At 32.3% G+C, this 13,797-nt stretch overlaps 2 protein-coding genes across 2 annotated transcripts; both read left to right on the forward strand.

Moving 5' to 3' along the window:
- Positions 1-1,019: 1,019 nt before the first annotated feature.
- On the forward strand, positions 1,020-2,342 carry LOC132743591 (carbohydrate sulfotransferase 11-like). The gene has a single exon (XM_060732123.1). It carries the CDS (start codon positions 1,020-1,022, stop codon positions 2,169-2,171), a length of 1,152 nt encoding a protein of 383 aa, XP_060588106.1. The 3' UTR covers positions 2,172-2,342.
- A 4,398-nt stretch (positions 2,343-6,740) lies between these two features.
- On the forward strand, positions 6,741-8,582 carry LOC132743587 (carbohydrate sulfotransferase 11-like). The gene is made up of 2 exons (XM_060732119.1): positions 6,741-6,816; positions 7,238-8,582. The coding sequence occupies exons 1-2, from the start codon at positions 6,757-6,759 to the stop codon at positions 8,390-8,392; spliced, it is 1,215 nt and encodes a 404-aa protein (XP_060588102.1). The 5' UTR covers positions 6,741-6,756; the 3' UTR covers positions 8,393-8,582.
- The last annotated feature ends 5,215 nt before the right edge of the window (positions 8,583-13,797 follow it).

The following is a 13,797-nucleotide window of genomic DNA, read 5'->3' on the forward strand; positions in this document are numbered from 1 at the left end:
TTTTTTTTATTTCATATTTAAACTAGATTCTAGTAATAGAATTGAAATATTAATACCAAAAATGGTTCTTAACATGCATTAAAATTGTCAAATGATGTTATTAGATTAAAGTATGAAATTTTGTAATAATTAAGGATGAAACTATATTTTCACATTTTATCTCACCTAAAAAAATCAAACACATGTATTTATCTGTGAGATTATTATGCATTGTTGATTACGATACTGAATTCTATTGGACTAGCACACAGCTGTAAAACTATATAGGTCGAGGCCAAGTCTCCTCGTATTATGTCTTTAAGTTTCCTGTGTCTACTCGATCTATGAGACCATCGAGTCGTTGTTAAGCCTTACAAGGTCTAGATAGCTAAAAAATCGACGCTATCGTTAGATGACCCGACTTAGTGTTTGATATGTTTGGGACAGAAACTAATGCAACTCCGAGTATTAATAGTGGTGGTTGATATTTCGGGGTTTGTTTAGGGTTGTTTTACTCTGAAAATGAAAAAGGCTACAATGAGTACAATAGTCATTTGATGTTAAATGTATGACTCGGAAAATAATAATGAGGATAATTTTATAAAATAAGTTCGATTTATGATTTATATTGGAAGAAAGCTTGAAGTTCTTTGGTTATATCTTATTAGATGTGAAATAAATATTTTTTTAAGAAATATTTAAACGGTATCTTTGTAAATATAAAATAAACATGTTTTAACTTCACACAAAGTAGAAATGTTATGTTTAAACTGCTACACTGTATAGGTGGTCACAATATGAATATGAACTCGTAGTCATTAACAAAACTGACAGTTTTTTTTTTTAAATAAAATACCAACTTTACTTTACCTGAAACAGGAAACGCAGCTTATACATAAATACATGTAGTTTATTAATTCTTTTATTCAAATTAGACATATTCAATAAGAAATTTATAGACTTCAATAAATTGCTGTAATTATTATATATTATTCTCAAGAATGAGCATAGTATATCTTTAACAAAACCCACATTAAAAAATGTTTCAGGAACAGACACGACCGGTTGAAAGTTCAAACAGGAAACATAAACTCAAAATAGCAAAAGCGTGTGAGGATCAAGGCACTCCGCAAGCTACAGAATTAGAACAAATGAAAATTCCGGACTTTATTTGGGTAGAAAAGAAACACTCTCTTCTTTACTGTGCAATACCAAAGGTAGCATCGACCTTTTGGAGACGTACAGTGACCATCATGGGATCAAACGAAAACGTTAACTCTCCTTTTGAAAGCAAAAAAACTGACCTGAGAAATTTTGGTAACTTAAAAAGAGACATTAATGAAAAGAGTGTAGATGATTTTCTGAAAAATGCAAGCTCGTTCTTGTTCGTACGTGATCCATATGGCCGGCTGTTCTCTGGGTATGAACATAAATTATATAATCCAAATTTATCATTTTGGAAGAATTATGGTATGAGAATCGCCAAAACAGTCCGGCAGAATCCCTCTAATGAAAGTCTCAGATATGGTCATGATATTACATTTGCAGAATTTGTAAAGTATATTCTGTTTCAAAAAGATAATCATTATAGAATTAATCGACATTTTACACCAATGTACCAAAAATGTGATCCATGCAGAGTACCATATGACTACATTGGCCACTTAGAAACTTTTCGACAAGATGCTGAATATCTATTTGGTCTTTGGAGACGCAAATTTACGGACTTTCATATTCATTTTAATGACTTTGAAAAGGAGACAGTATTAGACACAGCTGGAAGTCTGATTAACAGGTTATTCAATTCATATAATAAACTTAAACCTGATTTCAAATACCCTTTCTATAATTTAGTTCTTAGAGTATGGAGTGACCTTCAAATAAGAGGATATTTATCTAAAGATATACCACTACCATTTACAAAGGGAGATGTAGACACGTTAACCGCTGAAAATATGTTGAAAGCTGTATCTGACGCTTTGGAAACTAAAGTTAATTTAACCGCTGTTAAGCTACAGCGACGAGAATCTTTGCAACAGGCGTACAGCACAGTGCCACTTGAAGATATGGAACGACTACATGAATATGTTCTAAAGGATTGTCAATTATTCGGTTACAATGACAGACCAAAGCTTCTCTACGAGAGAGGGCAGCTTCTAGAAAGCAATCATTTATATCTTGCAGGTCTATAAGGCAATCAAATTGATGCAATGCTATATTACAGTGTAGAATATACTGAGTCATATATACACTTCTTGATATGTATTATTTCCTAAACTAGACATATTTAAAAAAAATCAACGAAAATATATTGCACTGCTTCTTTATCCGATTGACTCGAAGTATAAATTCTATTATACGAAAATTTGGTTTGTAATCCAACACACGTATAATATTTTTAGAAAATATATTGATAACGCAATTGATGTTTGAAAATAAATGTATTCTGTCTATTTTATTCTAGCATTCCTATTTTCACATTGAAAGCAATACTTGTATACACATGTATGTGTTAATTTTTTTCTTTCTTTTGAAATTAGATTTAGCAATTTCTTCATAATGAAGAGTGTTCTTATGATCTGTTATATCATTTTTCGATATACACGTATTGTTAATTTCTGACCTTGTATTTTCATATTGGAAACCGGGTCAATTTTGTAGAATTATTTTATATGTTGTAAAATAAAATGAGTGAGTTATACAGTTGGCCTGTGTTTCAGTCCATTTTTCTTGTGATTTGTCAAAGAATATATACAATCAAAATAATAAAAGAAACCAACATAATTTCCAAGGAATAGCCCGAGATATACTTTGAATCGCAAAGAATACGACAGTGTTTGTCAAACAAATTGTGTAATATCTGTTAATGTGTTGTATAGGATGACAAAGGTGAGCTATTAAAGCCAATCAAGTTTGAGAGCTCTAGAAGGGTGTCACCTCTAACTAATGTGTATTAAAATAAAGTGGATTTTTATATAAAACGCAGCAAAAGTTAAAACTGTGGGTTATTTTCTTTTTTTCCACGGGAACAGATTCAACTCATGCATACAGTGCAGACCGAAATAAGTCAATACAATTTTATTTTTTTATTTTATTCATTTTTTATTATTTATTTTTTTTATATTTTTTATTATTTTTTTGTTGTTGTTGTAAATATTGAAGGTTGTGTCTAGGCTAAAAGAAGAAAAAATGTTCATTTAATATTTAGCAATTTAGCAAGGTAAAGGTGAGATAGAAGCAAAAGCCTTGCTTCCTCCTGTTATCGAGAATAATAATAAATAAAATACATAAATACAAAATATTTAAGAAATACATCAACAAAAAGAACAATATATTCAGAAACAATATGGTCACAATTAGTTTGTGTTTTGTTGTTGTTGTTGTTGTTGTTGTTGTTTTGTGTTGTTTTTTTTTTTGTCTTTCGGTTTTGTTGCTTTTTTAACAAATGATTGCAATTTGGCCGACAATAATACAATAATCCGAAACCTACATATTAAAAATTTGACGAAAGTTTAAACACGTTTATTTATTGCTTTGCGTACTTTTGCAAATTTATAACTGGACAAGTGTCTATCTACTTACCCCTCACCGCGGTGGGTTAGAATCCGCCATGCATGTGAGGAAGCTATACAGCTAGCTTAAGGAACGCCGGTGGTTCTGCTAAGGTTCCCGTTTGTGCACGGAGGGGCATTAGAGGTATTCCTCTACCAATAAAGCTAAAAAGTCGCTTGATGACCATACTGTGTTTGTGCGACGTTTAAATGTCTAAAACCTAGTTAGGACTTTGCATAACTTTATTAAAAGTTAAAAAAAACATATAGGGAAAAATTAAAATTCTTATTTGCTCTTTTTATAAAAGCCTAATTAAAAGCAACAAGGTCCTAAATAAGATTTTATGTCTCAACTCCTAAAAATACTTTTATTTCTCCCAAGTAGGCTTTTAAAACTCCCTTTTAAAAGAGTTATAAAGTTGTAATTATGGTTATTTCTCCTAATTGTGAGTAAAAAGTATGTTAATATTTCTTTACATGTATTTTCTTTTGCATATTTTTTCCGTTTTAACCGAACCACTTGATTAATATTAGAATACCAAACAGGGTTTTTAGGCATTTTTTGCCTTAGTTAAGCAATAAGAAAACTAAAGACCATGACCTCTTATTTATGTTTTGATGTTTGTTCTATGAAATCTCATTAAGGGCAATAATGGCAAAACCTAGAAATACATATTAAAGTTTTGTTGACAAGTAATGAAATTTGAAACATGTGACAGAGACTTAAGCAGGTGCAGTCTTAATAATAAAATAAAGAGATTCCGAAAAAAATGTAATATTAAGTTATAAGTTGAAATGATGTCAAAGGAAGATGCATCGGCAGCAATAAAAAAACAAACAAAAAAAAAACAAGCAGCCCTCAGTAGAGCAGTAACTCCTATACAATAACATTTTCATTTCTTCCAAAAGTAAGACTTTACAATAAACCTTATCTCTCTATAGCAACACATCTCTGTAACAACCAATATGTTTGTCTCCCAAAGGGTATTACTCTACAGAGGTTGCACTGTAATAGCAAACAATTGCAGACTCAGTTTTATTGCTTCTGTTCATGAATGATTATGGAAATTGCGATATCTCTTCCACCCCCTAGCACCGCCTTTTATTCGGTTTAGGGCACATGCATTCTTTTACTTGGGCAACATATGCGGCTTTTTATGGAACTATGGCACTAACATGTCTGATTAAAATTTTTTATGATAACTGCCGACTAAATACATCTGTGCATGTTTCTGAATTCTAAAAGTCACCATTATAATGTTTAAATGATAAATAATGCTTAGGCCGGTGCTGGGGGCAAAGTGTAACTTGCAATCTCCAGCACGGTTCATGACCAGGCTCAATCAAACCGAGCCTGGAACATTTTAAATTTTATCGGTTTGGACGTTCTTTATGGATTTTATTTCTCTCTATTTCAACCATCTTCTCTAAAAGCACTGGAATCTTTTATCCTAAAAGACCAGTAAAATGTGCAAAACACTAAGATTAAGTACGAGAGCCAGTTTAAAATCACGCCATTTGACTTCCGGAATGTAGCATATTAGTGTTTTATTACAGCACGGACTTGATTTGATATATGAATAACATAATCTGATTTGTATATTCTTGGAAGTGTATTGATGTATTTAATCTGGTATGCATATCCGCAATCGTTCATAATTAGCAAAAAGCAATAAGAAGTACATACTTAAACCGAAAATTGTGATCAACCATATGTCACCATTTTCTAAACTTCAGAAGGATTACATGCTCTGCTCAAAAGGTATCATTAATTGCAATTAACACGTCAGTATATCCGGCTACAGAACCACGCAATGCCACAGATAAAAATTATCGCATGTAATCGTTTTATAATAAGTATAAATGTTCGCATACAATTACATTGTATATGATATCAAGTACAAAATAACATAATTTTAAGAAACATTATGAAGCATTTAGGAATGATTTGTCAATATCTAAAAATGATTTTATCCATTGGGCATTCTACTTTTGATCATGATTAACGAATTGGTTTCTGATGAAATTATATTGCATAGCAAAAACTAACATTATACAATATGTCAGTTACAGCATTAAACCCATAAAAACTCCTGAATATTTTATGAAATAAGGGGCATACAAGTTTCAATTCGATTTAAAATATTACGATTATAATTTTTAGATAATTCATTTCAATTAGCCAATTTCTTATGACAAACCCTTATGAACAATGCAATGCTATATAAAGCTAAATTGATGCATATTGCATTGAAGCAAGCATATTATTAACTTGTTAAATCATTGCACAGCTTGGATATATGACATAAGAAGATTTGGCACTCGGACTTCAGAAGATTTATATAACGAGATAACATGGAATGTCTTAAGTATTATGGTGTTCTATTGATGATATTAGTTGTTACAATGGTTTTGTATATTCTTCACAAAGGTAACACGTTTCTTCATTTTTGTTGATCTGTCTTTTAACTAATTTAAAATCTGTCTCTCTTGTTTGTAAGGAGAGACATGAAAGTGTTATTTTCATTGATGTTCGTGTCACGTGAATGGTTATTATTGGTAATGAATCTAGGTGGGCTCAAATTTTTTACTTTTTACCCTGAATTGAGTTGCAGATATCTGACACAAAACGCCACCGCTCCATATTGTTTTACTATTTTTGATAAAGTATGGGTTAAAGTTATTCTACATTGATTACATGTGTGCTACAATCTTGTTATCAAGCGAAAAAGTCAGCCGACCAAGCTGAGCATCCGATTCTTTTTTTATTTTATTTTTTATTTTAAAATACATTCAAGGTCATTCAAACCAAGGTTTAAAATGAACATATGTCTTCGAAAACTCCAGTTCTACAATGTCAAACTTTGTCACGTTTTATGCAATATATTATGCAATAAATGATTTAGTGAGGATTTCTAAATTTAGATATTTCTATTGTCATGCTAATTCTTACTGAGAGTATGAAAATATTTGTACATGTGCAAACATGCATATACCCTGTTGATTTTGAACGGAATTTCGACATTTGTATAATTTTTAAGCTATCATTTACTTTGTATCATTTAGTTGTTGCAGAACGGTATGGTAGAACCATGAAATTGTAATACTTGTTTGGGCAGGTATTGGTTTACATGAAACTTGCACTTAAAGAGTTCGATATTTATTTTTTTTAAAATTCTTCTTTTTTTTCCTTGGTGTGAAAACAGACATCGGAGAAAATACATCGATGCTTGCAGCCGTCAAACCGCCTGAATCTGCTAATTGTTCAAATGATCCAATCAATCAGGTTAGTTGTCTTTTCATTTGACTGAAATTATTGATATTTATATATAAAGAGATGATTAAGTTGTTTGATATTTAAGTTAGACGACTCTATTTCCTCCAAGAAAGCATATAGCACTAGATCGTTTTGTATACCTTCCTTTCAAGTGAGTCTCTCGTACAGTTGATCAGCACTGGTGCCACATGGATAAACATGGTCATGACACTAATAAGTCCCAAACCCACGATCCCTGGGTTGAGAGACAGACATCTGAACCATAAGGCCACAGCCCCGCATGAGTGTATGATTGATTGGTTTCAGATTCATTCTTGTTAAGCGTTTTTGCCCTTTGTATACAGTCATCAATAAACTTAAAATAAATGTTATCAGTGTGTCGTCTTTGATTTTTTTTCAGAAACATAATCATGTTGATTAAATATTTCAGAAATATGTTAATACCTTATTGGTGGAACGGACCAACTTAGAACGTAGACTTAAACTAAATAAAGCATGTACTGATCAAGGCACACCACAGCATACCAATTTAGATCCGACGAAAATACAAGAAACAGTTTGGGTCGAGACTAAACATTCAATATTCTATTGTGCTATAACAAAGGTCGGATCAGCGTTTTGGAGACGTACATTGTCAATTATGGCTTCAGAGAAGAATTTCAGCTCACCCTTTGACATATCACAAGGTTTCTTTAAACTAGAACAATTTATTAATATCAAAAATAGCTTTAATGAAAAGGAGTTAGAAAGTTTCTTGAAAGGTGTTACTTCATTCATGTTTGTAAGAGATCCATATGGGCGATTATTCTCCGGTTATATTAACAAAATATATGACACTAATCCAGCTTTTTGGGGTAGGTACGGGACAAAAGCTGTTCAGTTGTTCAGGAAAAACCCTTCTGAAGTAAGTCTCAAGTATGGTCACGACGTAACATTTGCAGAATTTGTAAAATTCATTTTACTCAGGAAGGAACAAAATGAATCGATAGACAGACATTTCGCGCCAATGCACGAGAAATGTAACCCGTGTGGTCATCCTTACGACTACATTGGACATATTGAAACATTCCGGCAAGATACCGAGTATCTCTTTGATCAGTGGAGAAACAAATTTACTGATTTTAAAATTCATTTTGATGATTTTGAAAAGGAAACTGTCTTGGATACGGCCGGGTTACTTATTCGTCGAATGTTTAGTTTCTATACAAAAAACAAACGTAATTTCAAATATCCGTTGTATAATCTAGTTCTAAGAGCATGGTGTGATCTTCAAATTCGAGGTTATTTATCAAAAGACATTCCACTACCATATACTAAACATGATGTGGAAAATTTAACAGCGGCAAAAATGTTGGAAGCGGTATCTGCTGCTTTGGAGATTAAAGTCAATCAAACTGCTGTTAAACTCCAGCGACGAGAATCGTTGCAACAAGCATACAGTACTGTGTCCCTTGAAGACATGGAAAGACTTCGCGAATACGTGCTCAAAGATTGCCAATTGTTTAGTTATGATGACAGACCAAAACTCCTTTTTGATAGAAGTAATATGTTAGAAACTAAACATTTTTACTTGGCAGGTATTTGAAATATTTCAAATATATATTTTTGTGAACATAATAAAGCCTTCAAAGTAAACATAGAATGGGGATGTTTCCAGATAAAAGATTGACTGTACTGTTTCATATTGAAGCAATTTTTGTCTTTGTCATACTTACCTTGTACTCAGTTTATTTTCTGTATAATCAATATGTACACTAATTACAAGTAATTGTCATTTTCAGTACATATGCATGCATTAACATCAATTGTTTCTTTGTGTTTAATTAAAATATACATTTTAACGATAATCTACGTTTTGGACACCGTACATTGTTCTTACAATGACATGGTGTCAACAGGCAAGGAGCTCATACGTCTTAGCAAATTCATGTTTGTTTTCTAAACCAATACTTTCCAGACCTTTGTTAGTGATATTTGATTTCTAATTTTATGTATTGATAAATAAATAAACATTCAGATCAATCTAATCAAAATTAGCTCCTAAATTACGCTAAGCATAAGAATCTTACATTCAACCATAAGTAGTCACCTTCGCGTGGTTTTTCAAAGAACAAATCATCGGCGAGCTTTCATTGTTTTGAAAGAGATGCAGTTTCTAATTCCAACCCTTGGAGAAGGTAATTTTCACGATTTCAAGAACAAACAATCATGACGTTGCCTATATAGCCGACAGGTAAACTGACAAAACAATCTTGCCCATTAAAAATTGACTGTATTTTTTTAAGTTAATTTGTTAAAAATTACTTCAAACTTTTTTTTTAACAAAAATCAACAATTTGTTTAGCTTCCATGAATAACGGTATTTTGATGCTTCTTCTAATGCCTATCTGTAAAAATCGGTTTGATTGCATGGCTAAAAAATCCGTTTTGTGCCTAGAAAACGACCCATTTTCCTGAAAAGAAACGAATTATGAAAGTGCTTTTATAATTTACAGTTCCCACTGAAATAATAGTTATAAAGCGGAAAATAAGTTAAGTCATCTTTTTGCGTACATGACCATTTTCATAAAACAATCCATGTGCATTATGAGCTATGCATGTCCGCTCAATGCGATTAAGATTTGTTACAATTTCCTTAAAACCATTGAAAGAGTTACAGAGCAGGCATAAAAAAGTCAAAAAGGCATTGACCCATAATTGCGACTGTGGGCATAAAGTGAACCATGTAAATATTATGCAAGGACGTTCCTTGATGTGAAAAATGAATATGCAAAGTTTCTTTGATATTTTTGGAATAGTTTATCACTAACTTTCTTACAGCGTTATAACAAATTCAAACACGCTTTACATAGTTTATTTCAAACAATGATATAACATGTTGTTAAAGTAGAAAGGATTAGAGTTGAAAGATTAGAGTTGAAAGTTATATATAAAGCTAATTTAAAGGTCTTCTCCTCTATATTTGTACAATGCAGGTAAATTATGACAGTATTTGCAATATTGAAACAATGAAGTTAATTTTTAACATATTTGGAACGACAAGAAAATCGAAGTTTAAGCTAGTGAAACTAGCTATTGTTCAAAAGATCTTATTTTTAAGAATATAAATAATTGAATAGAATTAGAAAGAGGGTAAAGAAGATTCATTCGGATAGGTCAAGTTAGCAAAATATTTTGTGAAACTAAGCTCATGGAAATCGGTTACTTTCACGTATATATACATGAACTGCTTGAACAGTTTTAGAATTAATAGCATGGCTAAGATTCTGGTCTCCGTTTAGTAAGGTATGAAGTGTTATAGTACATATGTTAGAAACAGCATCAAATAGTCTGAGTCTGATATCATTATAGAAGTGACACTCATAGAAGAAGTGGTGATAACTTTACAGGAGTCCACATTGACAATTTGGTGAGGGGGATATATATTTTCTGAATAAGTGATGGTTTATATAGCTACATTCTGTTCGGAGCCGTGTGTGCATGACTTGCCATTTCTTTCACCTATGTTATAATATTTGGGGCATTTTCTTATATTGCCTTAAAGGAGGACAAAGATGAGCCATACCATGACAAAACCAACGTAATGGGTTTGCGACCAGCATGGATCCAGACCAGCCTGCGCATCCGCGCAGTCTGATCAGGATCCATGCTGTTCGCTATCAGTTATAGGGTTTTTAGCGAACAGCATGGATCCTGATCAGACTGCGCGGATGCGCAGGCTGGTCTGGATCCATGCTGGTCGCAAACCCATTTCGTTGGTTTTTTTCATGGCATGGCTCAGATATTGAGTTTTATATTTCTATTGAGAGTGAGTTCCAATCTCTCAAACTAGATGGCAGAAATGCATTATGGTAAAGAGAAGTTCGTGTGCATATTGTTTGCATACCAGAAGCATTTCGTAAATTGTACCTGGACGTTTCTCCAACTGATGGTGGAACTAAGGACGATAAATAATCTGGTGTGAGATAGTTTCTCATTTTGTAAAACAAAATAAGTTTGTGATTCTGTCTTCGGCTTCCGAGGGATTCCCAAAATACTTCTTCTTGAAGTTCACGAAGAGATACTAGTTTAGTGGTCCCTGAAACTATACGGGTGGCTTCGTGTTGAATTTTATCAAGTTCAAGTTTTTCATATTGTGTTCAGTTGATCCAGATTACATCTGCATACTCAATGAGAAGTCTTATGAATGAAAGATATATAACTTTTAGTGATCTCCTGTCTAGTGTAAATTTAAATTTTCTCATGATATGAATTCTTTTCCAAGCCTTCTCTTTGATAGAATTAATATGTATATGCCAAGAGCAATCAACCGAAAAGTAAAGACCAAGATGTTTATGACTATTTACTGAGGAGATAGGCTGATCATGCATTAGAAGTGGCAGATGATAAGGCTTAGTTGTTTTGCGTGACATGATCATAGTTTCCTATTTAGAAGGGTGAAATGTTACAAGCCATTTATCAGCCCAACTTAAAATTTTGTCGATATCAGATTGAAGAGTTGTCGCGGCAGCAATTGGATAGTCAACAATTATGTGCAAACTAGTATCATCGGCAAAGAGGTGTATGCTTGAGTTTAAATCTTCAACAATATCATTAATGTATACTAGGAACAACAGAGGCCCAAGAATAGATCCTTGAGGAACTCCTGCATTTACAGTTGACCAATCAGAATGAGCTCCAGGGAGAACGACACATTGACGTCTGTTAGAAAGATAATCAGAGAACCAGTTCAGCAATTTTCCATTTAATCCAGCATTTTTTAATTTATAGAGAAGACCATTATGCCATACCTTGTCGAAAGCTTTACTTATATAAAAAAATACTGTTCTCACTTCTAATCTGTCGTCGAGAGCCTTACAAAAGGTATTGTATAAACAAGTAAGCTGATTGACTGTTGAGTCTCCTGGTGTAAAGCCAGACTGTACAGAAGAAAGAAATTTGTTATCACGAAAAAAGTTAAAAACATATTTAAATACAATACGCTCAAGTACCTTTTCTATACAACAAAATAAAGATGTTGGTCGATTATTGTTCAGTAATGAGGGATCACCTTTCTTAAAGACTGCACATACATTTGCATCTTTCCACATTAGGGGTACCGTACTGCATTGAAGAGATTGATTGAATAGAGAACAATGAGGGTATTTAAGAACAGATGCAGTTTCTCGTATTATTCTGTTATTTATTCCATCTGCTCCTGAAGCTTTGTTTGTTTTTAAAAATCTTAGAGCGTCTTCTACATCTTGAGGGATATGTAACACATTTCTAGTTTATTTCATGGAGACTGACAAAGGTTTCTAGGAAAGTCAGTGTTTTGGTTGTCAATTGAAGCTTGTGCAGAAAAGAATTCATTCAGAATATTTGCTTTTGAAAATGAATCATAAACAATTTCACAAGTAGCAGGATTGAATAGAGGAGGAATAGTTTGTTTATCAGCCGGAGAGATGAAATCTTTAAGATGAAATCTTTAAGGAGTTGCCACCAGTCTTTTGATGTTAGAGTTTCTGATTTTAGTGAATAGGCCATTTTTTGAAAATAGTTTTGTTTTGCAGTGCGAATCAGAGATACTGCTTCATTTCTTAATGTTTTAAATTTATGCCAGTGAAGAGGATTTTGTATTAATTTAGCTCTATGGTAGTATTTTTTGCGTTTAGTAATTTTTCTTTTTTTATATGTGACGATATCCATGGTTTGTCATTTGGTTTTACATTTATGTTTCGTGTTGGCAGAGACCTAGATATCTATGTTTCTGGTGTTGGAATACACTGCTTTGCAAGTTTAAGCATATTGTTTGTAAATGAGGAAGCGTAGTTGTTGATATCGTTATCCTTAAATTGATCCCAATCTGTAGCAGAAATGTTTAATCAAAGCTTGATTGTACTGCTACATAATTTCCTCAAGTGAAATGTCTTCAGATTGTTACTTTTATATTCTCGTTTATATATTTCTCAAATATTTGGAAAAGAATAGTATCAGTCGTTAATATGGTATATACAATAAGATATTATATTCTGTCGTTAATCCATTTATTTAAGTGTTTTGACAGATCTGTTTCATATACATATTTTACATGATGTTCTTTTATTTAAATCACATTAGGTTTTACTTATTTTGTAAAAAAAAATATAGCGTTTAAGCAATAAATGTCCTCTGTTTTTGAATTTATATTTTGTCAAATGAGATCGTTCGATTCTCAAATTTCGTGGTATACCGGTATTTAGTTAATTATATCTGCAACAAGTTTTCATTGCATACTATCATGTTAAAGCTGCATTTTATAAATATATAAAACATATTTTTCTGTTGGCTTAAAAACCAAGCATTCTATAATTTCATTAACCTTTCTAACAGTAGTGTTAATCTCTTCAAATAGTGTTCATAAATAATTATTTTAAAAGGAAAACACCTAGGTAACAGTAAAGTCCGTATACGAATATTAATACATTTAGCATGCAAATGAGGACTATAATTAGCTCGTGTATTCTCTGCGTCACAGTGGTATTTTATGAAATTTATAAAATGCATAATTATCATACTCGCTAGTCAACAATATTTTCAATTAGTTTTCATCTACATCTACATTATACTGCTTAACAATCAATTCTGATTATGACTAACAGGCGCGTTGTCAGGGAACTGTTAATAAAAGAAATTATTTATATGCAAATTAAAAAGTTAAAAGAATAAAAGTTCTACAAGACTATTAATTTAAAAGACATAGTGTGCGATTTAGAATTTATAGAATGGGTCAAGCCTCTCAGTAAAGATGTTTAAACTGGGGCTAGACTTAACAGTTAGAGGAAGGCTATTCCAAAAAAAATAGAGTAAAGCAGAATCCCTAAAGAAAGCCCAACACAACAAAATTGAAAAATGTTGCAGGCTCGGTTTGATTGAGCCTGTTCATGGACGGTACTGGAAAGTGCAAGTTACCGTCCACGCCCCCTAGCACCGGCTTAAGCAGAATTCAACATTTAAACACAGAAATGGTGA

This window comes from Ruditapes philippinarum, unplaced genomic scaffold (assembly GCF_026571515.1).
Source record: "Ruditapes philippinarum isolate M1 unplaced genomic scaffold, ASM2657151v2 ctg3138_1_1_1_1, whole genome shotgun sequence".
NCBI classification, from domain to species: domain Eukaryota; kingdom Metazoa; phylum Mollusca; class Bivalvia; order Venerida; family Veneridae; genus Ruditapes; species Ruditapes philippinarum.